The sequence below is a fragment of the Myotis yumanensis genome, unplaced genomic scaffold (genome assembly GCF_028538775.1).
Source record: "Myotis yumanensis isolate MYYU_CA2020_CCGP unplaced genomic scaffold, mMyoYum1.0.hap1 SCAF_10, whole genome shotgun sequence".
Lineage (NCBI taxonomy): Eukaryota > Metazoa > Chordata > Mammalia > Chiroptera > Vespertilionidae > Myotis > Myotis yumanensis.
In genome coordinates, this window is record NW_027223761.1 from 20,492,527 (window position 1) to 20,518,017 (window position 25,491).

The 25,491-nt window shown below is 39.8% G+C and overlaps 1 protein-coding gene and 1 pseudogene across 1 annotated transcript; one reads left to right on the forward strand and one right to left on the reverse strand.

Annotated features, from left to right (window-relative positions):
• The first annotated feature begins 8,967 nt into the window (after positions 1 to 8,967).
• Positions 8,968 to 18,618, forward strand: LOC139017984 (high affinity immunoglobulin epsilon receptor subunit beta-like). The gene is made up of 7 exons (XM_070426607.1): positions 8,968 to 9,089; positions 10,378 to 10,498; positions 11,025 to 11,159; positions 12,937 to 12,993; positions 14,226 to 14,381; positions 14,740 to 14,838; positions 18,084 to 18,618. The coding sequence occupies exons 1-7, from the start codon at positions 9,028 to 9,030 to the stop codon at positions 18,177 to 18,179; spliced, it is 726 nt and encodes a 241-aa protein (XP_070282708.1). The 5' UTR covers positions 8,968 to 9,027; the 3' UTR covers positions 18,180 to 18,618.
• Positions 18,335 to 24,737, reverse strand: LOC139017738 (AP-2 complex subunit beta-like; annotated as a pseudogene).
• Between the last annotated feature and the right edge of the window lie 754 nt (positions 24,738 to 25,491).

Sequence of the window (25,491 nt, forward strand, 5' to 3'; positions counted from 1 at the left end):
TTTATTTTTTATTGTGGTAAAATATACATAAGAATGGCTAAAATGGTAAATTTTATCTTAAGTGTATAGTTTAGTGGCATTAAGCACATACGCATTGTTGAATACCCTTGATCTTTCCTTTAAATTACTTTCATAGGTAAAAAAAAAAAAAAGGCTGAGGGATTTAGTGACACACACATACACATTTTCATATATATATACCCAGTGACCAAATGGCGGAATAACCAGAATGACTGGTTGACTAGTCACTATAATACACACTGGCCACCAGGAGCTGCCCCCTGGTGGTCAGTATGCTCCCACAGTGGGAGCACCACTCTGCTGACCAGGATGAGCTGCTGCTCCCACTGTGGGAGCAGCTGCTAGCAGGCCCAGGGTGAGCCAAGTCTCTGCACCTATCAAATACCTGAGATAATCCAGACTCTGGCCTGACCCCACCAGCTGATTCAGGCCCGCTAAGGTGTGTTCTAGAAAGAGCACGGGGAGCTAGTATAGGTGGATGGCAAGAGGGGACATGACTGTGGACCCCCCAGGGGAGGCTGTCCTCATGGCTGAGGATCCTGGAGCACAGCTTCCCTGAACATCCCTGATAGTGTCACTGACCTGGCATCACATATCAAGGACATTCACCGAGTGGCTTTGGGGTGCAAAGCTCTCTGCCAGGTTCCTCCAGGACACAGAACACGCCTTCACCCAAGACATCACCCTGAAATATCAGCTCAGACTAATCTCCTCATTCAGCAGCCACTCAGAGGGCAGGTCCACAGCTGCTCGGCTGACCAGGATGAGCGGCTTTCCCACAGTGGGCCAATTCCTGCAGGCCACACTCCCTACCAGTGCAAGAATCAATGCACTGGGCCTTTAGTTCTCATATATTAGCCAATGCCCTTGAGCTGTTGCCTCTGCATAGGCCACCAGAATAATAGTGATGACTAAGGCATTCCCATTTTGATAGTAATTATTATGTTGGTTGTAACTTATCTTCCTTAGAAAAAAATGAAGACATGAAGACTAGACCAACAAAGGAATATGATTAGGTTTTCGGTGCATGAATTTTACTGCTGTATGTAAACAGAAACATGCACTCTGCCCCCCCCCCCCCCCCCCAACACACACACTACATACCTCTCTTGCCAACCAACACTAGGTCAAATTAAGCTTTTGACAGCTTTTAGTTGCCATTTGTCTAAGTCTGGGCACTGTGGTGCTCTGCTAACTCAAGCATTATAAATCATCTTTATCCAGAAGGTCCAGGCACTGCTCTGCACTCCTACAACACCAAACTGAAAATGAACGTAGTGTTCAAAAGTGCTAAAAATAACTTGGCTCCAAGTTTAGACTTAGAAAGACCTGGTACTAAGTATGTCAGCTCTATCTGATTTCTGCTTTTCTCTTCTTTAGGAAATCATTGTGGTTTATACCAGTTTCTACAGATGAAATAGAGTTGAATCCCAGTCCCTTCAGGGCTGACTTTAAGACAACGCCAGAAGAGTTAGGATTATTAGGTTCCAATTAAACTGACTTCCTTTTTAAAGGAAAAATAAAAACCTGAAGTTGGCATCATGATTTTGTTGAAAAAAATTTTTTTTCTGTACAAAAAAATAATTGGTATGCATTTTTTCTTAGGTACCTGATCCCTAAAAAACTCTAATTCAGTGAAGGTCCTGATTTAATGAAGGTGTATTTTTAGATACTATTATTCATTAAGGGTATGGCTTATTAATTTAATGTTAACTATTAGGTATTTAATATTACCCATTTAAGTTTTATTTTCTGTTCTATGTAGTAAATTCAGCAATATATCCTCAATGACAATGGTTTAATCTATTTGATCTGAACCTCTGAAAACTGTTCTAAATATTTTTTTAGCAAATGTGCCAGAGACTAAAATTTGTGCAGAATTTAAAATGTAATATACTAACTCCCAGGAGAGACCAAGTCCTTTTTTGTGAAGATGCTTTAACTTGTGTGTGCTCTCCTAATTAATCAGTAGAGTCCTAAAAATAATGTCCATCATATTTGAGTAATTATTGCAGAAGAAATTTAATATATATATTCTAGAATTTAAGAACCACTCCCTTAATTGAAATTTGATGCCATGTTTTTCTTTCTCCCCCATATGATTCTTCCATACTTGAAATAATTGATGATTGAGGCCTTTAAGCATAGCATTGTCCTGCCACTGAAGAGCAATTCATTACCTGATCACCCACCACCAGCTGTTTATGCTCTTCTTTTCACTAAAGAGGGAGTCTACCTGGCAATACACCAAAAAACCACTCTTTGGGGAGACTTCTTATATTCAATTGCTTAGTGAAATGTACATTTTGGGTGCTACATTCTCCTAGAAACAGATTTTGCTAAGATATTTTTCATTAAGTTTTTTAAATTTAAAGTGCTTCTATCTTATCATTTTCGATAAAATGTTGCATTTGGTTGTTTACTTGTTAAAGAATTTAATCATTGTCCTAAGATGCATATCCTTTGGCAGTTAAGACACAGGTAATAGAAAGGCTTAAAATGTATGTCAGTGATACTACTAGCATACTGTGACAACTTATTTAATCCTAATAACCCAAAGAGTTACTCATTCTATTAATGTAAAGACCTTAGTTGCTAAGGCCTTTACATCCATTCTGTCCCTGAGTAACTATTCTCTAAGGTGGATACTATGAGCTTAAATTTACAAATGAGATAACTGAAGTCTTAGAGGTTAACTAAAGTCTTAGAGTTTAAGTAACTTCCTCACACAGCTCTTTCTGCAGTTCTAAATTTAAAACAACTGTGCTCAAAGGAATACTTTTTTTCACATCCTCCTTTCTTTCTTTCTCTTAAGACACATTCTCTTCCCTTTCTTCTTTAGTATTCTATTTGCAATGGCTCTGGCTAACTGTTCTTCCTCCATTCCCTGCCCCTTCCCACTCCTCTACCCATAGTTTCTGCTTGTATTTTTTTTTCCTGCTTGTATTTCTTTTTTTAAAAATATAGTTTATTGATTTTTTACAGAGAGGAAGGGAGAGAGATAGTTAGAAACATCGATGAGAGAGAAACATCGATCAGCTGTCTCCTGCATATCTCCCACTGGGGATGTGCCCAAAACCCAGGTACATGCCCTTGACCGGAATCGAACCTGGGACCCTTCAGTCCGAAGGCCGACGCTCCATCCACTGAGCCAAACCGGCTTCGGCCCTGCTTGTATTTCTTGTTCCAACAATGTGTTAAGCAATTATCTCAAAGTCAGAGAGTTATTCCTGGTGCCACTTTCCTAACCAACACTATGCCTCCAGGAAGCACATTCTCCAGTTCCCAACAAAACATTTTCTTTCTTTTTTTTTTTTTTATTGCTAAAAGTATTACAAAGGGTATTACATATGTGTCCTCCCCCCCCCCCGCCCCCCGCCCTTGACAATCCCCTGGCCTCCCTTACCCCCCAGTGTCTTATGTCCATTGGTTATGCTTATATGCATGCATACAAGTCCTTCGGTTGATCTCTTACACCCCTCCCTCCTGCCCCCCAACCCTCCCTGGCCTTCCTGCTGCAGTTTGACAATCAGTTTGAGGCAGCTCTGCCTCTGTATCTATTGTTCAAAAGTTTGTAATAGTCTTTATTATCCATGAATGAGTGAGATCATGTGGTATTTTTCCTTCATTGACTGGCTTATTTCACTTAGCATAATGCTCTCCAGTTCCATCCATGCCGTTGCAAATGGTAAGAGTTCCTTCTTTTTTACAGCAGCATAGTATTCCATCGTGTAGATGTACCACAGTTTTCTAATCCATTCATCTACTGATGGGCACTTAGGCTGTTTCCAGATCTTAGCTATGGTGAATTGTGCTGCTATGAACATATGGGTGCACATATCCTTTCTGATTGGTGTTTCTGGTTTCTTGGGATATATTCCTAGAAGTGGGATCACAGGGTCAAATGGGAGTTCCATTTTTAGTTTTTTGAGGAAACTCCATACTGTCGTCCATAGGGGCTGCACCAGTCTGCATTCCCACCAGCAGTGCACAAGTGTTTCTTTTTCTCCACATCCTCTCCAGCACTTGTCGTTTGTGGATTTGTTGATGATAGCCATTCTGACAGGTGTGAGATGGTACCTCATTGTTGTTTTGATTTACATCTCTCGGATGATTAGTGACTTTGAGCATGTTTTCATATGTCTCTTGGCTTTCTGAATGTCCTCTTTTGAAAGGTGTCTATTTAGATCCTTTGCCCATTTTTTGATCCAACAAAACATTTCACTGCCTCCTCTAAAGTGTTGCAGAAGGCAAAGATCCAATAAGCCCGAGTTAGAGGAGGCCACTGCTTTCTGGAAAAAAACACTGTAGTGGTCATTACTGAGTGTCTCCAGTGTCTCCTACACATGGCAAGATGGGCTTGAGAGGAAAAAAGTCTGTCAAGGCCTGAACCCTGTAGAGTCTCTCTCCACTGTCTTTCTTGTCAAAGGTGTCACCCAGTGGGCCACTGAGGATGTCTGCAAAGTTTTCTGCTTGGTTGCTATGTAGAGATTTGGAACATTGAGCTCTAAGATGGCTTCCTCTTAAAATTTGACTGTTACTCTGGTGCCATGGTAAAATGATACATATAGTTATATAGTTATTTATTTGGAAAATGTGGGCATGGACGCCCATACATGCAGGCGTATACCCCTTAGATATACTCAATCCAAGTGTTTGCACCCAAATTCGGCTGCCAGCTCTGGCAATGAGGGCAGTCTGGACACACTTGAGGTAAAGAATTTGGTCAGTGAGTTTCTGCATAAACTCCAGGGAACAGTATAAGGTAATAATACTCCAGGGGCAGTCAGGTTCTGATCTCTACCTCCTCAAATTTCTGGCTGCATGGCCTTGGGCAAGTTACTTAACACCTTTGATGCTCAGCTTCCTCACCTGTAAGATGGAAAAAATCATGACAATATCACCTTTTCACATGGATGTTGTAAGAACAAAATCAGTTAACATAAGAACATTTAGAACACACTGGAAGCTAGATGAGTGAACTTAACTGGTGGGTTCTTGGGGAAAAAAATCGACATTTCCTCCATTAAGGAAAAGCTATATTGACCATATTAGAGAGCATAGTTAATTTTACCTGAAGGCTGAAAATTCTCCCTGTTACTCATAGTTATTTTTAAAAGTTGTGGTTGAAAAGGGGCTACATACTAAACCTGACAAACTCAGGGGAGGCCTGTGTGGTGGCTTTGCAAACACAGAGACCGAAAGTAACCACAAAGGCCCTAGCGCCGGTTTGGCTCAGTGGATAGGGTGTCGTTCTGCAGACCAAAGGGTCCTGGGTTTTATTCCAGTCAAGGGCATGTACTTCGGTTGCAGGCTCCTCTCTGGGCTGCGCCCTGATAAGGGCTCATGCAGGACGCAACCAATCGATGTGTTTCTCTCACATTGATGTTTCTCTCTGTCTTTCCCTCTCTTTCACTTTTCTTAAAAATCAAAGAAAAAAATATCCTCAGGTGAGGATCAACAACAACAACAACAACAAAAATAACCACAAAGAATGGTCTGAAATTAACACTTTTAATATAAAAGCAGTTTATAGTGGGTAGTCATGTCCTAGGCCAGCATCTTCCCTGACAAAGGTCAATCTTTATCTTAACTGAGCCTGTCTATCTTCTTTTTGCATTTCTGGTAATAGATTGTTGTAATGTCAAAGTAATTTCCCTTTTTCTGGACCCCTCGAAGCACAGGCATGGCTCTGAAGAGACCACAAATCCCCTTATTGTTAGTGAGTTAATCATTGACTGTTAACTATCCTGAACCCATCTATGTAAAAATATGTTTCTAACATCTTACTTTTCATCCAATCCCAGAGGTTTCCCCACTTTGCTTTCTCCCACCTCCTTAATCTATCACCAATGGATTTCATGTAAACCACAAGAGTAAAGGAGCTATGCCCTGACTCAGAAATCATGATTTAGATTAGGGGCTTTGAGAGCAAGGTCAACATTTATTCTTCAAAGCATGGTGAGAAACTGCAAAGCAGAGAACTAAAGAATAAGGGCTTTAAAGTCACATGGATCTGGGTTCACATTCTGATACTGTGTTAATTTGAGCAAGTTACTTAACCTCTCTGACCTATTTGTCCTCATCTGTAAAGTAAGTATAATAGTAGCAAATACTATTTCAACGGTTTTCATGAGGGTGAAATAAAAGTAAAGCTAACAGGAAACAGCACCACAATTCCTGGACATTGGTCTTGCTGTTGTTGCTCTGGGACTCTGGTCAGGTATTCAAGGAAGATGGCACAAAGCCTCACACTTCCACTGTGGCTCCCCATACCCTCTGATGACTTCAATGGTCTTCTTTTTAAGGTGGAAATTTGATGTTAAAGCTCCTGATATATCTGGCTCCTGATTTATAAATCTACTGCTGAAGTATTTATATATCTGATCTATAAATTGTCCTCTCGATACTGAACTGAATCATCCACAATATCTATAAGTTCATACCCACAAGTTACTTTTATCTACTTGTTTACCATATGTGCAAAGATCTTTCTACACTATTAATTCTTACATCTCTCCTTAATAGTTATATATATAACTATTTGTTTTTTTAGTACATTCAACAATCATTTAGGGAGTGCCTACTATGTGCTCTGTGTTGTGTTAGGAGTTTGGCACATAACAGAGAGTGATATTAAACACCTGGGTAGTCTGCACAAATCTTTCTCTTTGCATTTCTGAGGTCATATAAGTGAAGAGACAAAGGTATTCCGTTCAAGTTTGGACTCAGCACTAGCCCTTTTGAGACCACCCCTCGTTCTGTGAACAATATTTTGTCAATTCTGTGGAACATTAGGAGGTTGATATCAGTTAGTTTCAGACTCTCTCTTAACCTTGGCATCTTAACCATATTTATGGAACCCATACTTGGCTCAGGGTGAGAGAGAGAGAGAGAGAGAGAGAGAGAGAGAGAGACCCTTGAGAATATCAGAAGAGATAGTACACTTTCAATGTGTAACATGCATATTTATGCATATTTATTTTAAATAATTTGAACATTCAGTTTGAGAAAACAATTCTTCAGAAGTGATCTGAAAGCAAATTTCTTTTGAGTTTGGGGAAATAAATCTAGTGTGTAAGTGAGAAGAGAACCGTTGCTTGTCAAAGAGGAAGCCAGATGGAGAGTGGATAAAAAGCATGTGCTAATGCATTGTCAGAAGGAGGAAATTATGTGGTGGGGAAGAAATGTTAGCTCAATTATCTCTTCCTTTCAGGCACTCATGTGATCAAAACTCATCTTGATAAATTTGCCCCCACCAAAAAGCAAAAACGATTTTATCATATGTTTCAATGTTCACTATTGGGAAAGATGACAGAGCACGGGTATAAGGACCTGTAGTGTGGGCGCAGAAAATAATACACACCTCAGAAAGTGTAGGAAGAAGACGCTGGTGGAAACTGGTATATGAAGCAATTTGGAGGCTTGCATTTTTCAAGGTTCTATTGAAATTTCTTACAAAATAGCATCATGTCCAAACACCGAAGACCATCCTCCATCTGTTTCCTGTCTAAATCTCAAGTCTAATTTCTGATTATTTGTTGCACACATAATGAACTATTATATACTCCCAGAAAATACCAAAACAGGCATTTCTTCAGGTCTTTTCTAGCAGAGGTGGTGTAATTTCAGTGAGGGTGAGGAAAGGAATCTCCTGAGCCTATGTTTAGCAGCCTCTGACATACTGTATCATTAATATCTCATTTGTCCGTTCTATTCTGCTGTGAGCTGGACAAGGAACGGGGACCACGGTACTCATCTCTGCATGCTCAGTGATACCAGCAGTACCTGACATGCTGCAATAAGTCCTTTTGGGATGAGTGTATAACTGAATGATGTTTATTTTTTAATTATAATAACACATTGCTCAGGTCCACCAATTCCTGAAGACACAGTGGGAAGATGGCACATGAGTTAATAAATTTTTGTTACAAAAGGCATACTAATACATATATCTTTTGGTGTCCTCTGTTCATATAGTTATCTTAGTTTCCTGGAGAATTCGGATTTTATCACACCTCAGAGAAACAATCCAGATGATTAGAGGTACAATTTGTAGTATCTTACAGTTTAATGAAGAGGCATTCAAGGTTATGTCTATAATTAAACTGAAATGAAAGTCTGTGAATCTCACCTGTGTATTTGTTTTGTTATAGTCTAGCTAGTTATGCAATTAGAACAAACACATTGGTTTACTGGTAGCTCTAACCCTAATTGTGACACACTGCTCAGTCCAATGCTACTGAGACCTACTCATAGGATTTGCCATCAAGTCCATGCCCCTCAGTGTTTCTGATATCGCATCCTGGTCATCACAAATATCAAAGCAGCAGGCCATTAATAATTTCGCGGACAATGGAATCTTTAGTGTGAAATTGTCTCAGCTTTTACAGTCTTTCAGGAATGGTGCACAGCAGTTAGAACTCTGCCTATTTAGTTTCTGAGACCATCTGTGGCAGAGCCAGATACATTGTGTCCAAAAGAGAGGAAGAGAGAGAAAGATAATAAATATTGAAGTCGGAGATGAATGCAGAGATCCAGAGGCTAAGACATACTCCTACTTATGATTTAAACAGGGATGATAGGCTTTTCAAAGGTACCATGGGAGAGCTTCCGCCATAGAAATGGCTGAACTGGGACGCAAGTAGAGAAGGACAGCTCTCTCTGACCTGTAGGTTTTTTTTTTCTCACCTTCTCAATCATCATTAAACTGTTTCATTTTTAGGTCTGTGAATCCTGCTGGTCTCAGGCAGAGTTATTTTACAATAGTCTCATTAGACTACTCAATTTTTCCTCTTCAAAATAGCAAGAGAAATCCTGTTGATCTTAATCAGCCAGTAAATTTATCTGCCTGACGAATGTCTTAACTATAAAGATAATCATTAATGTCATGAGCCAATCCATTTTAACTATCCACCCAGAGCACACCCTGAGAGGAAGCACACCAAGACTTGTCTGTCATTAACAATATTCTTCATCACTGGATAGCTCAATTAATTTTAAAAAATGGAGTCGGAAAATAGAAGCAGAGCAGATCTTGCTCTCCCAAATCCACAAGGGCCCTCCAGGTAGGCACAGGTTATTATTTTTTTTCATTTTCTGTTAAGTAAATCCATGTTACCTACCTTCTGACCTATTTCTGTTTTTTTTCTTTTAATCTTTACTGTTGAAAGTATTACATAGCTCCTCCTTCCCTTCTCCCCTCCCCCATTAACCTCTTCTAGCCCGCTCCCGTCCTCCCCCTCCTCCTCCCCAGGCCCACACCACCCCATTGTCTGTGTCCACGGGTTATGCATATATGTATGTATACAAGTTCATTGTTATTTTTTTTCTATGCTCAGTTATTTAGTGATCCAGACAGAGATAGTCACAATGGTGGGGAGATGGCAGTTCATGGACTCAGTCACAGACCTATCTGGTTTAATTAATATATTGCTATACCTTACCAGTAGTTCTCTCTGGTTGATGGGGAGGAAGGTTTTTACTCAGCTTGTGAACTGGGAATAACTTAAGTTTCCTAACAATAGAGAGAGGCTCACATTCTAGGTATGAGGTAGGGGAGTTTGTTCTATCGATATAGGTTTCTAGGTCTGTGTCTGATGTGCGCTAAAGGACAGATGCTTTTAAAAATGACCCTGGGCTCCTTTCTGGGTAGTCTTTGTTAACCTTAAGCTGTGGAATTCTGTCCCACTGTTTAGAGGGGAAATGTTCTTGGAGTGGAGGCCAATAGAGGTGGATAATTTAGGTTTCCTTTGAATAACAAACACGAACACATGTTAAGACTTTCCTTTGAACAGTCTTGGGAGAGGCTGAAAACAGAACTTTGAGAATCAATGTTGGATTGTTAAATGTTAGGTGTATTCCAAATCTTTAGAAGGGAGAGTATTTCCAGTTAACCTCCTCTGAGGATGAAAACAGGATTAGAAATTCAATTAACCCTTCAAAGCCATTACTTTGTGCACATGAAATTGGGTGTGCCAGTGACAAATTATAGCCACACACATTTCTACGTTAAAAGGACTGAGATATGCATAGGTAAACATGTTTGATCGCTTTTATTTTCACTCATCAGCACAGATCAACTGGAAAAGAACTTGGTTTAATTCTTGGATTAATAAAAAGACTTGGCACAGTTTTCATTCCATTTTGTCTTCTCTGGTCACTGATTCGATAGCGGTCTTGACCAGTTACTTGGACCCTTTGAACCTTAGGTTTTTATTCATTGCAATAAAAATTTTAATTGCAAGACTGTTTTGAAAAAGTAAACAATGAAAGCTTTCCTTTTTGTGAGTTCAAAACTGGACATAGAAAGCTAGAAAGTTTTCTCATGACTAAATTTCTGTTTAAACTTCACAGAGTGTCTGAAATTGAACTTTCAGAAGCACCTTTTCATGATAGCACCCTACTGGAGAAGGCTGCCCCATCACCACGCCAGACATGGCTGACATTTTTGAAGAGGGAGCTGGAATTCCTAGGGGTAAGTGAGCTTTTTTCAACCTCAATTAAAATAAGGACTGGTTCTAAGAAAGAGCATTAGGTTGCATCTACAGTTTTCTCAGTAGGATTCATGAGGAGCAAAGAATTCAGTAGATTAGTTGACCCCAACTGGGTCCTGTTGGGTAGAAAGAAGCATTTCATATTAGAATGAGAAGGCAAATAGGATCTGCCAACTCTGGCCAATTGCTGGTGGCTAATGTAATATCTTGCTCTGAAGGATTTGTAATCTTTATCTTCTCTTAGATGTAAAGGACAATTATTGATGCCCACCATGTCTCGCTAAGTAAAGGCGATGAGAATTATATTGGCCATTCCTGCATTAGGTCATGCTTGTATCAATTCTTAAAGTGGTCAGAGGATGCTGGAAAATAGCACATGTGGGTCCTTTCTCAGGGCTGCCTAAGACACCACAGCAATTTCCCACATTTGGCCTTAATTGTAAGGAAATTGATACACTCTCGGGGAAATATCTTTTTATTCCACAAGAGTTATGCATTTCTCTACAGGTAACACAAATTCTGATTGGTTTCATGTGTTTTTGTTTTGGAACAATTGTCTACTCCGTGTTCAAGATATCAGCATTTGAGAAAGATTTTTTTTCATCATTTAAAGCAGGCTACCCATTCTGGGGAGCAGTAATTGTGAGTATATTCCTAAAATTTTCTCTGAAATAACACTGCACATAGCTTTTCTCTTACCCAGAACAGATCTACCTAGTTGTTTATCTCTAGTAGTCAGATTATATATAATAATACATTTATATTATATATTTGTATATGTATTTTATAAAATATATTTGCAGTTTATAAAACTCCGTGGGTTAAACATTTCAGGTTTAACACAGTTTTATTACATAAGAAACCTGAGATTAATAAAAGTTAAACAAATTGTTCAAGGGAAATTTAGCCAATAAAAATAGAACCTAAATGTTTGAAATCCAATTCTAGAAAATGTCCTTAACATTCTCATTAGTAAAGTTATTTTAGTAAAGAGAAGGAAAAGAGATTGTTTAGGTGAGGAGACAAGGTCAAAGGCATTTGATGAACTTCTCTCATGCCCTAGAAAATTTTTCAGGTGCTTTCTCATTGAATCTCTTTTAATCATTTTACTATCTAAAAACTAGATGACTGAATGAGATTACAAACATATCTAGCTTTATTGAGTTATAATTGACATACAATAAATTGCACATATATAAGGTGTATAACTAGATAAATTTTCACACATGCACACATACATATGAAAACATTATCATATCAATATAATGAACATATCCATTATCTCTAAAAGTTTCCTTGTGTCCTTTAGTAGTCCCTCCTTTCTTATATTCCCTGTTTTTCCATCCTTAAGCACTCACTCACTCATCTGCTTTCTGTCACTATAGATTAGTTTGCATTTTCTAAAGTTTTATATAAATGGAGTATTATACAGCATGTTCTCTCTACTGTCTGGCTTACTTCACTCAGCATTAATTATTTTCAATTAATTCATGTCATTTTCTGTATCTATACCTCATTCACCTTATTTTAAGTCTAGAAAATATCACATTGGGGGAGGTTGGGGGGAAGGGGGAGAGATCAACCAAAGGACTTGTATGCATGCATATAAGCTAACCAATGGACACAGACACTAGGGGGTGAGGGCACAAGTGGGGGGTGGGTGGGGGACAATTGGAGGATAAGGACACATATGTAATACCTTAATCACTAAAGAAAAGAATCACATTGGTTTGTCACTCATTTAAAGACTTAGGACTAGATCAGAACTCTCCTTGAACGTTGGCTATATTTTATTTGAAACTTCTCTCTACTATCTTTTCATTCCAAACACTTAGCTTATTAGTGTCTCTCAACACATCAAACAATCTGAATCTTTGAGATTGTTTTGAACTTATGCTATTCATTAATATTTTCACATGTACGTTCTCATAATTACTAAATGTCTAGATGGTATATGCCAGTCTCTAGAGATATATGTGCCACAAATACATTTCTTACTCAAATGAGCTGACAGTCTAACACAAAAGGTTCTCATGCAAACAAATAGTTACAAAGCAATGAGAGTAGTGTTATGACAGAATCATGGAGCAGGTGCTGCTAGACCTTGCTGCTCCAAAGGTAACCCATGGCCTGTCAATCTTAGCATCCTGCTGGAAGAAATTAAGAATCTCAAGCCCCTTCCATGACCTACTAAATAACAATCTGCATTTTAACAAGACCCTCACTTGATTCCTAAGTACATTAACTTTGAGAAGCACTCCATAGGAAATAAGAATAAGAAAATAGTGAGCTTATAGAAAACCTGAAATGTTAACTTTGTAGAATATCCACAACTTGATCCTATGTTTGGAGGAGGGGGAGTGAAAGGGACATAGAGAAGGGCAGAGACTCACTGTGCTTCCTCTCTGCCTTTGGACAGTTTGCCATTTCTGGATTTTTGTCAATTATGTCTGAAAATGAAAATGCAACATATCTGGTGAGTTGCAATTCTGTTGTTCATCCTTGAGAAGGTAAGAAAAGTTGAATTTTAGGAGTCTTGAGGGAGACATGCCATCGTCTCTTATGTTATGAGATAATGTGGATATGTGACTTTTCCTCCCCACTCTATTTTGTTTTGGTTATAATCATTAAAATATCAGTTGTGTCATCTTAAAACTATAAAGTGTAACTACCTTGCCACTTGTTTAGAAAATATCCTCATACCAGCCTTATCCTTGTAAGTATAGACCAGGGGTCCTCAAACTTTTTAAACAGGGGGCCAGTTCACTGTCCCTCAGACCATTGGAGGGCCGGACTATAGTTTAAAAAAAAACTATGAACAAATTCCTATGCACACTGCACATATCTTATTTTGAAGTAAAAAACCAAAACGGGAACAAATACAATATTTGTATTTGCATTTGGCCCACGGGCCGTAGTTTGAGGACCCCTGGTATAGACATTTCTATACTAATAAAAGGGTAATATGCTAATTAGACCAGACATCTTCTAGATGTCCTTCTGGGCAAAGCCACGGAGGCAGGGCCTAGGCAGAGGCAGTTAGGGGCAATCAGGATGGCAGGGGAGAGCAGTTAGGGGGATCAGGCTGGCAGGGAAGAGCAGTAACGGGGATCAGGCTGACAGGAGAGAGCAGTTAGGGGTGATAAGACTGGCAGGGGAGCAGTTAGGGGCAACCAGGCAGGCAGGGGAGCAGTTAGGGGCATCAGGCAAGGCAGAGTGGTTAGAGGCAATCACGCAAACAGGCAGAGTGGTTAGGATTGGTCAGGGAGGCAGGCAGGTGAGCAGTTAGGAGCCAGCGGTCCCGGATTGTGAGAGAGATGTCCGACTGCTGGTTTAGGCCTAAACCAGCAGTCGGACATCCTCTGAGGGGTCCCAGATTATAGAGGGTGCAGGCCGGGCTTAGGGATCCCCCCTCCCCCCGTGCATGAATTTCATGCACTGGGCCTCTAGTGATCATAGAAATGATTTGTTTCCAATTAAGGAGACTATTTGAGGAGAGACTGTGTGCCCATGTGGGTTTCCCTGAATGCGGTCTTAGCAAGAAAGTTATAAATCCTTAATAAACAAATACATTTTAAAGAGCTCTTCTTTTAATCTCTATTTTGTATATATGCAGAATTTACTGTATACATTCAACCCTGAAATGTTGATGGGTTAATTGAATGCACTGGCAGGTGCAGGAACGGGTCTAAATGTTTTTATTATTAGGTGCAAGGAAGCCTGGGAGCGAATTTGATCAGTGGCATAGCTGCAGGAACAGGAATCTTTATCCTGGTCACCAACCTAAAGAACACCTTGGCTTATATCGATATTTGCCAGAAAGGTTATGAGGATGACTTCTGTATAGCGGCCTTTTTTTCCACAGTATGTATTTCTTAATCCTAATCTAAGTAAAGAAGCCCCCATTTCCTTTTTTCATGGACACAAACCTTTTTTTGCAACCTCTATCACATAATGTGGTATTCTGTAGGTTCATGCACAGAGATGCTGATGACCTCTCCCCCTCGTCCCCAGCTCAATTCTGCAAGGTTGGAGTCATCTGCCTTGAGTAACCATCTCCTGGTTTTCGTGTGTGTGTGTGTGTGTGTGTGTGTGTGTGTGTGTGACTCTATAGGGACTGATCATGTGGGTGTGATGAAAATGGGAGCTGCTGTAAGGGAATGTACTTCGGGAACACCTAACTTGTGTCCCACTCTGTCTTTTTTTGGTTATTGTTCAACAGGAACTTGTGGCGATGATCCTGTTTCTTACCATTCTGGGGTTTGGGGCTGCTGTATTACTCATAGTCTACAGAATTGGAGAACTATTCAAAGAAAATCAGGTAGGCAGAAGCCCGATACTAAATCATGAATGACAGGCTAAAGAATTTGAGCTTATTCCCTAAAACATACGGCCTAAATTTCCTAGAACATTTCTTCCAAGAAAGTATTTCTTGGCTCAGCTGGCATGGCTCTGTGGTCGACCTATAAATCAGGAGGTCACAATTCGATTCCAAGTTAGGGCATATGCTCTGGTTGGGGACTCGATCCTCGGTGTGGGGCCTGTAGTGTGCAGGAGGTAGCCGATCAATGACTCTCTCTCATCATTGATGTTTCTCTCTCTCTCTCTCTCTCTCTCTGAAATCAATAAAAATATAAAAGGAAAAAAAAGAAAGTATTTCTCTAAGTTTCAGTGTTTTTGTTTCCAAATCTCATGTTTCAAATCACATTTCCTATTTCTTTTTTTTATTTATTTTATTTTATTTTTTTTTAATTAAATCTTTATTGTTCAGATTATTACATTAGTTACTCTTTTTTCCCACCATAACTCCCCTCCACCCAGTTCCAACCCCACCCTCTGCCCTCACTCCCCACCCACTGTCCTCATCCATAGGTGCACGATTGTTGTCTAATCTCTTCACTCACCCCCACACCCCTTTCTCTCCCCCCCCAAGAATAGTCAGTCCATTCCTTTTCTATGTCCCTGATTCTATTACAATCACCAGTTCATCAGATTATTTATTCACTTGATTTTTAGATTCACTTGTTGATAGATGTGTATTTGTTGTTCATAATTTGTATCTTTACCTTTTTCTTCTTCTTCCTCTTCTTACAGGATACCTTTCAGCATTTCATATAATACTGGTTTGGTGGTGATGAACTCCTTTAGCTTTTTCTTATCTGTGAAGCTCTTTATCTGGCCTTCACTTCTGAATGATAGCTTTGCTGGATAAAGTAGTCTTGGTTGTAGGTTCTTGGTATTCATCACTTTGAATATTTCTTGCCATTCCCTTCTGGCCTGCAAAGTTTCTGTTGAGAAATCAGCTGACAGTCGTATGGGTACTCCCTTGTAGGTAACTGATTTTCTTTCTCTTGCTGCTTTTAGGATTCTCTCTTTGTCTTTTGCTCTTGGCATTTTAATTATGATGTGTCTTGGTGTGGTCCTCTTTGGATTCCTTTTGTTTGGGGTTCTCTGCGCTTCCTGGACTTGGAAGTCTATTCCTTTCACCAGGTAGGGGAAGTTTTCTGTCATTATTTCTTCAAATAGGTTTTCAATATCTTGCTCTCTCTCATCTTCTGGCACCCCTATAATTCGGATGTTGGTACGCTTGAAGCTGTCCCAGCGGCTCCTTACACTATCTTCATATTTTCGGATTCTTTTTTCATTTTGCTTTTCCGGTTGGGTGTTTTTTGCTTCTTCGTATTTCAAATCTTTGACTTGATCCTTGCGACCCTCTGGTCTGCTGTTGGGAGTCTGTATAATATTCTTTATTTCAGTCAGTGTATGCTTAATTTCTAGTTGGTCCTTTATCACAACATCGAGGGTCTCATTAGATTTCTTGAGGATCTCACTACATTTATTGGCGGTCTTACCAGTCTTTTCGAGGGCTTCTAAACAGTTTTTTAAAGACCTTAAAAGTGTGGTTTTGAACTCTATATCCAACAGTTTGCTTTCCTCCAATTCTGTCGTTTGTGTCCTGTTTCTTTGTCTCGGCATTTTTTTATGCTTCGCTGTGTCGATAGAGTGCCTTTCTGTGCTAAGTGTCCCAATTACCTAAGGTAGACACTCTTGGTGCACCCCCTTGTGGGCTTTGTGCACAGTCTTGTTGTGATTAAGGCTTGATTGTTGTAGTTATCACTGTGAGGAATTGACCTCCAGGTCAATTGGCTATGAGAATCAGCTGTGTCTGCGGTGGGAGACACCCCTCTGGGGCTAGACTTGCTTCGATGGGGCTTTGGTGCTCACTGAGTCTGCCTCCTGAGTGTGTCTTTTATGGTTCCACGGAGCTTAAAGCTGGATGGTTCCACTCTGACCTCTGGGCTTCCTGGCTCCTGGATCTCTAGGGAGGTGCTAAGCTAGCCTTTGCCTGAGGCTATCCAGCAAAAGCCTCCCTGCAGGGCTTGGGTGGGGCGGGTCCCACGGGATCAACAGGGCGGGGTTAGCAATTATGGCTGCTCTCAGTCTTGCCCTCAGAGGCTCTGCTTCTCAGTGTCCCAGTAGTCGCTGCAAGCCCCACGGAGAGAAAGCTGCCCTAGGGTTCTGAGTGATGCCAGACAGTCCCGCTTTTCCCGTATGAGTCTGGGTCCTTAGAGACTTGCCCGGAACTGGAGCTCAGAGCCTGAGACTCCCTCCCGATTGAAAACAACCGCGCCCTCAGCCTCCAGCCCGCTCCACATGCACTCCGAACCTTAGTATTTTACTTCAGCACTGCGCCTCCTCTGAGCCTCGGTATGCTTTTCTCTTTCCTCCTAGTTGTAGAACATCCACTCAGCCAGCTTTCCTGTGGTTCTGGATGATGTCCGTTCCGTCTTTTAGTTGTATTTTTGAAGTGGTTGTTCGAGGCAGCAAACTCCCGTGTTTACCTATGCCGCCATCTTGGTTTCCTCCACATTTCCTATTTCTAAGTAGCATAAATATCAGTATAGTTCTGTGACTGAGGGTTAGGAAAATTGAACCTTTATCATTTTAGAAAATGCAGATGGTTTGAAATGTATTAGGCATGAAATGAATGAGCAGCTAGCATGTGATGGAACCACTCAGATACCTGGGCTTATTTTCTGTCCCAGAAGAGCTCCCTTATATTTGTTCCCCTTCTGTCTTTTTTCCTTGGCTTTCACCTTACCACTTGCTCTGAAGCCTCAGTGTTTTTTCCTCCTTAATTTACAACTATCACCTGCATTTCCTCTTGCCTTACACACCCATTGCACCTTGGATGTAGGAAAAAGAATTGCTAATACTTGATGCACATACACTTACTCAGATCTTCCAGATGAAACATACTCTCTCGAGTTGCCCATCTGTCCACTTGCCTGAAGCATTCAAGAGTGGCTGCCTTGTTTAGATCACTTTCCTCCAAAGACAATCAAGACAGTAGATGTACTAAAGTTCAGACACACTCACCAACTTGTCATTGACCAACATAATTTATTTTGGGCCCACCAATCTGGCTTGGTTTGTTGGAGATGGAGGGAATAATTAGAGTGTAATGGGAGAGAATGTGAGATCCAGAAAGACAAAAAGAGATGATATATATCTCTTGAACAAGTCTTCTTGGTGATTGATAGTGAATAATGTTTTCTTCACCAGATTCCAGAAGATCGTCTCTATGAAGAATTAAACATATATTCACCAATTTACAGTGAGTTGGAAGACAGAGTGGAGACATCTCCCACTGACTCATAAGAAGTACATTCAGAACATTCTCATCCATAGCAAAGGATATAGGAAGCCAAGATCTTTGTTTAAGGGGATATTGGCAAAATTTCAGATCTCTCTATGATCCACCAATTTTACATTGTGATTTATTTTCCCCATGGTAATATTCTGTTTCTGTACATCTAAGTACCCCTCTTGCCCAATTTGTCAATATGATTGATTTCTGTTTTTCTTGTTTTCTTCACACCCATCTCTTCTGGGGAATCAACATGCAATAAGCATTTACTGTGTGCCTTTAACTCTGCAAATAGGGAAAACAAGAGGAAGGCTGGTCAAGAGTTGAATAAAATTTTAACAGTTTTATGTAGTTTTCAACCCTTTTTAGAATTCACAGAAGTGATGGGCATGATACATGTCTCCCTCTAGGTTGTAAGCACCATTTAGCAAACATATCCTGAGAACTAATAAAGTGTTTTAAGTTTTCCACACTTGACTCTTTTACATTGTGTATCCCAATATTTCATCCATAGTGGGTGCTGAGTGTATATTTATGGAGTGGATGGGTGTAGATGCAGGGAGAATATCCCACCAGGCCAGGCCAGAGGTAGAGTAGATAAGGAGAAAGAAATGATTCTGAAGTAAATTTGGAGGCAATAAGGAGACCAAATTGGTACATATTAAGCATAGACTTAGAAAGATAGTCAGAAATTTGAATAGAAATTCTGTCATTATGTGTTAAATATTTTGGTGGATTCATATCAGGTTAACAATAGATGCTTCCTGCTTATTTTGGTCTTATTATATGGAGAAACATATTTTGGTATGTTAGAAAGATCATTGATCTTATGAAATGAAGGGAGTCTACATTGGAATCTCAGGCTGATTGCTTACTAGTTGAGTGAGTTGTGGCAAATAATTTACTCAATATGGGTTTTCTCATCTGTAAAATTAAGATTAGGCATAACTTACCTGTCAGCACTAAATGTCTGTTGTGGAAATACACACATACACATATGTGCTATAAATTTAAAATGTCCTAATATATATTATTATATAAATTACCTAATTTATATATACATCTAAGCAATCTCCAAATTTTACTAATCTCCAATGATATAAAACTTAAGTCTATTTTATCGTAATTTCAAAAGCCTTACTCTCTGGTCCCATTTCAACTTTCTCTTTAATATGGTTTGTGCTTGACCACTTCACATCAGCACCCTGACTTGAAATGTTCTGCTCTCTCTTCTATACTTACTTGAATCCCTGCTTTCTTTAATGCCTATCATAAATCCCACCTCATTCTTTAAGATTTTCTAGCCAGGATTGCTCCTCTATCAAGATGATGACTTTTTCAAACCAACACACACACACACACACACACACACACACACACACACACACACCTTACACTATATATCACTTTCTAAATGCAAATATTTTATATTCATAATACATTTTTTTCTAAGATTCAAAGTTTCCTAAGATCAGTATATTGTCTGAATCATCAGTGCATTCATGGACAAAATACTCAATAATATTTGCCGATTGATGAGTGGGCAGTGGAGAGTTTAATGAAGTTAGTATCTGATGAGATAATAGGACATATCTAAGGAAGAATTCAAAATGAAAGACGAGTAAATTAATGAAGATCTTAGCTAAAATGAAATAAGTGGGCATGGAGAGAAATGATCATATCTAAAACATGGAGAGAAATACTAATCAGTCTTCTTGTTAACAAGTTGAATAAAAGGATAAATTTAGACAAGCAATTGGGAGTAATGCGTTAAGTGTTTGATTCTAAGATCAAAGGAGAACACCTAGGAATGTTGAAGGAAATTACTGGGAGTCAGAAATATGCATTAATGGGAAGGAGTCCATTTAGGCCTAAATTAAGCTTCATTTTAGGTGGTCATTTTTAGGAGACCAAAAGAAATGCAACTAGAAAGGGTCTGACAGCATCCACTACAGAGGGCTGGTAAAGAGGAAATATGGTGATGGAGATTTCTGTCATTATACGAGAGCTCATTATTTGGTGAAGCAGATTAACACTCTAAGAGAATTATTTTGAGATAAAAGCAAAGCCAAGTTAACCTTCACATGCCTATAACCAGGGGGAGAGTGGAAGGAAAAATATATCTAGGGTGGAAGATATAAGAATCTTTCAGAAAAGTGCATTGTGAAACAGTAGATAGCGGATAGCCCAAAGTGGAAAGCGATTAGACAAAGAAGGAAAAAGGTAACTGATCAGAGATAGCATCTGCAAGTTTGGGCAAAAGAAAAGTCTGCAGAGATAAATCAACTCCAGGTAAGGCAGGGAGAGGGGGGCAGAGAAAACACAAGTGGTGAATAAATGCAAAGGTGCAGAGAAATTCAAAACAGGGCATGGTGATGAGGAAATGAATAAAACATTTGCAGAGGCATTTAAAGGGAATTGGGGTATATGTGGTGTGAGAAATAATAGAGTGGATTGTGAATACAAAGTAGTGAAGAAAAATTAGCAAAATAATATTGCCATTGATATTTTTATTATTAAGAGAAGGAAAAAGAAATTAAAATCTTTAGCCTAAGTAGAAATGTCCTATGGAGGTATTGAAAAGTCAGTGTGGGGGTATTATTCACAATTCATTAATAAAATAATTAATTAAATTTTATGTGTTTAGGATACCAAAATTAAAAAGGGACAATTAGAAGTGAATTTCCCAGACTATGAAAGTGATCACATAACCACACAATGAGCGATTGACTTGGTATGACTATTTAATTTTAGGACCTCAGGTTTTCTATTTCCATTTTCCCTTCAAAATTTGACAACAGAATGAAAATATACCCTTTCACTGTGTAGCTTGCTAAGCTGTATCTCCACAGGTATTGATCACATCACTCCCATGGCATACGTATTCATATCCAAACACTAAGCCTGGTCTACCAGGACCTCTTGAAATGGATCCAGTCTATCGTTACACTTGTATAAGATTTTACAATGCTCTTTCTCCCACTCGATTAATATTTTAACCAAATTGTTGACTGTATATTTTCTATGTACACAACATATTTTTTGTCTCAAGACCATTCTGATAGTTGTCCTGTCCCTTACTGTCTTTTATCACATGCCCACTTCAAGTACACACTGAGCATACAACTGCCATGTCTTCCACCCTTTCATTGCTCCAAATTATCTTTATAAATATTTCAATGTAAAGGTCATCTTCTCTGTGAAGATTATCTACTGCACACCTATTCATTCAGCCTTGATTTCTTGCTTCATGACCATCTTACCCCATGATACAGTATGTTGTCATTTATTATTTGTGTACTTGTGATCTCCTTGATGTATCAATTACCAGTATTTCTACAATAAATTGGAAAAATTTAATTTGATTTCTTGTCTCGTGGTGTATGTAACAGTATATGAGGGTGAGGGGCTAATCAAAAATAATAGAACTGAAACATCAATTCAGTAATACCAAATACCAAGAACAGTCTAGAGAGTATTCATTTTTTCAATGTTTTATCAAATGGGACAATCTATTACTAACCTCAGAGACAGCAAACAGTTATAAGAACAATCTTTAGTCATCTCTTGTCACTGTGTAGTCAATAAATGGTGGGATGAAGTTGAAAGGGCATTTGACCATGAGTCCCATTTTTTAATTGGTCCTGACTCTAATTTATTTGTGAGCAGTCTGTTCTCTTTGTGCACCTGAGGTTTTCATCTGAAAATGAGCAGTTTGGAACAAAAGATATCTCCTGATCTTTGTTTCCATGTCCTGTGCTTGTGGGAATCACAATTACTAAGTTTGTGTCTGGGGTAGCAACAGCAATCAGAGCTCTTTGATATACCATCTAGCAAGACAACTGGGACAATAACATTTGTTCTGAACTCCCAAAGAACTGTTTCTGAAAATTATCTTAGAAGTAAAATTTCCCAAATAATTCCCATTCTATGAAGTATGGCTCTACCTACAAAAATTACCTGCATTGGTGCTCCCATGACGTATTGGCAAATGTTTGCAATGGATTCCGTTACTTCCTTCCACAAAAGCATTGGGAGGCTTGTGGTACACAGAGGCCAAAGAACCAATATGGCAGATGAGCTCATCCAGCAGAGTCAGCCCAGTACAATCTGTCTCCTCAGAGATTAGTGGCTTCTCAGGCAAGACTACTTCTTTGGCTGTGACATGGTCCATTGAGAGAAAATGCCAATAAATATGGCCCCTATTTCTAAGATCAGGATTATTAGAATCCTGTGTTGCCAAACTCAAGACCTGGTGTACCACCTCCTGTGTTTCTGATGGGTTCTTGAGAAACAGCTTCACTATGGCAGTGAGCAGAGTGAGCTGCCCCTGGGTACTCTCATCATGAACACCTTCCAGGAAGCTCTCTAGCAACTTATCAACATTGTCAATTCCTTCAGCATATTCTCCCACAATCCAAATCATCTGACTTGAGCATCTGGCTCATCCAGAGAATCTAAGTGCTCATACAGAGTATCCATGATGCTTTAACACTTGTTGGGGTACTTGTGCAAGATGTCCCTGATGACAACAGTCACCTCTTGGACCACATAATTTACTTTGGTCTAAATGAGATCAAGCAGTGTGCTTACATGACATTCTGTAGATTGCTCCACCTTGATGGTGAAACTGGACACTAAATGTGTCCAAAGCTGTCTGTCACTACTGAGTCAAAAAGCAGAGACAAGGTTGAATCATTTATGATTCTTTATTTTATACTAGAGGCCCGGTGCACAAAATTTGTGCATGAGTAGTGTCCCTAGGCCTGGCCAGCAATCAGGGCTGTAGGGGCCTTCTGGCTGCTGTCCAGGACCTTTGTTCCGTACCGCCCCTGGTGGTCAGCGCATGTCATAGCGAGTGGTTGAACTCCTGAGGGGACAATTTGCATATTAGCCTTTTATTGTATGGGATTGGTGGCAATATGGAGTGAGCAGTGGACTTCATGCCCTGGAAAACTCCTGCTCCCCTTTCTTCTGCCAGCTGGCTGACTATACAGGGGCGAGGGAAAATAACTATGTGCAGCTGGGAGTGTAACAAGGGAAGAGGAGTATAGGGTCTGCAGTCTGGCCTCCAGGAACTCAAAGTCTGATAATAAGGTGGCTAATCTTCTATGATGTTAAAAACAGCTTAGCCTGTTCCTGGAACCGGAGAATGGTTGGTGTTCCTGAGGCAAACTCCCAGATGGGGTCAGGGTCCAGACACAGCAACCAAGTCAAAGCATCTCCTGTCTTTGGTCTGCTTTTAAAATATATTTCTTTTCTGAGTAATGGACCCATCTTGTTTCAAGGTTGCATTATCTTTTACAGACTGTTTTTTTTTCTTGCAATACATCCTCCAGTTTCCCAAGGTCTATAAGAAAACCTCTTATCTATAGTTAGTAAGGTGAATAATCACTAAACAACTGTGGTCCTATTCCTATTACATGTCCTTCCACATGGTACACTGTCCAATGACCCACAAAGCTTTGTGAACAGTCAGCATCCACCTCTGTGACATATTCCTTCAGCTCTGCCAGAACCTGAGCAATGTTGGCTTAGGATGCCAAATGGATTTGATGTCCAACTTCTGTAGTTTAACACAAATGGAATCATACTTCACAAAGAAGTCTGTGACTTCCTGATTTAAGATTTCAGGCCTTTTCTGGACAATTAGGTTGATGTTTCTCAGGGCAATGTACTACACCTCTGGCTTCCCAGTCAGCAAAGTGACAGGGGAGGGCCAACTTCTTCAGCAGCATATTGTAGTAGTCAGATTCCTTGAGTAACAACTCTAGAAGTTTAACTAGGACTCTTACTGCTGAAAGCACCACTGCTGTGTTGGATGAGATAGCTGGGGAGTTACTTATTCACAGATGCTCTGAGTCTCCTGATCATCTCTAGGGCTGTAATTGGACAGGAAGTCCAGGATGAAAATCTGGCCCTATTCAGTGCACTCATTCAGGGTTGTCAGCAGCTTATTAATGTTCTGTGGGTTCAGATCCAGTAAGTTGCATTTAAGTGAGAGTCACTGATTTCAGAAAACACTGCTACAACATTAGCCACCACCATTAGATTTGAATCTGCTATGAGATCACACAGAGAATTCAGAAATCCCTGATCTTCCACCATTTGGGCATTGATATCATAGACTTTTGCCATGCAGACTGCTGCTGTTTTCCGAACATGGGGTTCTTCATCTTTCAAGCACTTTGGGAGGGGCTCATGGAGATATTCTGTCATCTTGTCCACCTGGATGCACTCTATGGTACTAACTGCCAAAGCCAGAATCTGAGGATTGGGATAATCACAGTCCTTAGCAAAGCTGTTGACAGCCATGATGCCATATCTGGCTGATTCTTGGCATGGTTCATCCAGTAGAGATACACAAGCTTCTTTAGTTCCAGGTCCTCAGTCTGCACACAGTTTGCTATATCTGGAAAGAGAGAGCTAACATCCTCCCCCACAGTCATAGCAGCAATCCTCTTCTTCCCGGGCCCCTTCCTCTTTTCTTTATTTTCATTACTGAGTTTAGCCTTTAATTCAAAGATTTATCCTTTTTTATTGGTTGTGAAGTACTTGGAGTCCATCATGGTGTTGGCTCTTTAATGTGCACTGGAAGCAGGGGCTGGGCTCAGCATTTCTTTTTAAAAATGCTTTGACTTGATGCACTCATTCCATATGATCTTTAAATTAATGTCAAGTTCCACAATGGTTTTTTTTTTTGGAAATACATTTTGGAATAAATGACATCCAGAAATATATCAATGTAGTCAAGTCTCTTTTTATATTCTGTAATAAAAAATGCTCATCTCTCCTCATATAAGTTCTTCACACTTCAACTTTACTGATTCTTTTACCCATCTGGAGCTTGACTCCTTTTTTTTCTCCAAAGAGCCCAACCCTTCCTCTCTGCCCCCCAGGCCCACTCAAGTATCTTTCTGGTACCACTCCTGCTAGATCAAAAGAAAATCAATATATGGTGGAAATTTTGCATCTTAATTTGTTATGTCTTAGATAATGCTGAATATTCCATCTGCTTTCTTAAAGTTGCATGTACACACACACACACACACACACACACACACACTCACGAGTGTACCAGTAAAACACTACACATAAATTAAAGAAGCTCCATTAATTTTTACAACTATCATGGATTTGAGTACTTTTTACAACTGCCCAGCAGATGGTAGCAAAGTGTCCCGAGAAAGGGCAGAGGGCATTGTAAAGATTAGTGGCTAAGCTGTCCATTTGGAGGTAACAGGACTTAAGTAGGCAGGAGACTGCTCAGTTTCATCTGAGACCCAAAGAGAATAGATAACACAAGGCGGGGAGTGTGTGTGG

What these genes read in the sequence shown, in the direction of transcription:
- LOC139017984 (XM_070426607.1), top strand. Translation starts at nt 9,028, where the DNA reads ATGGAGTCGGAAAATAGAAGCAGAGCAGATCTTGCTCTCCCAAATCCA. An exon ending in GGGAGCTGGAATTCCTAGGG is followed by an intron (nt 10,499 to 11,024) that starts GTAAGTGAGCTT and finishes ATTTCTCTACAG; the next exon opens with GTAACACAAATTCTGATTGG. An exon ending in ATGAAAATGCAACATATCTG is followed by an intron (nt 12,994 to 14,225) that starts GTGAGTTGCAAT and finishes TTTTATTATTAG; the next exon opens with GTGCAAGGAAGCCTGGGAGC.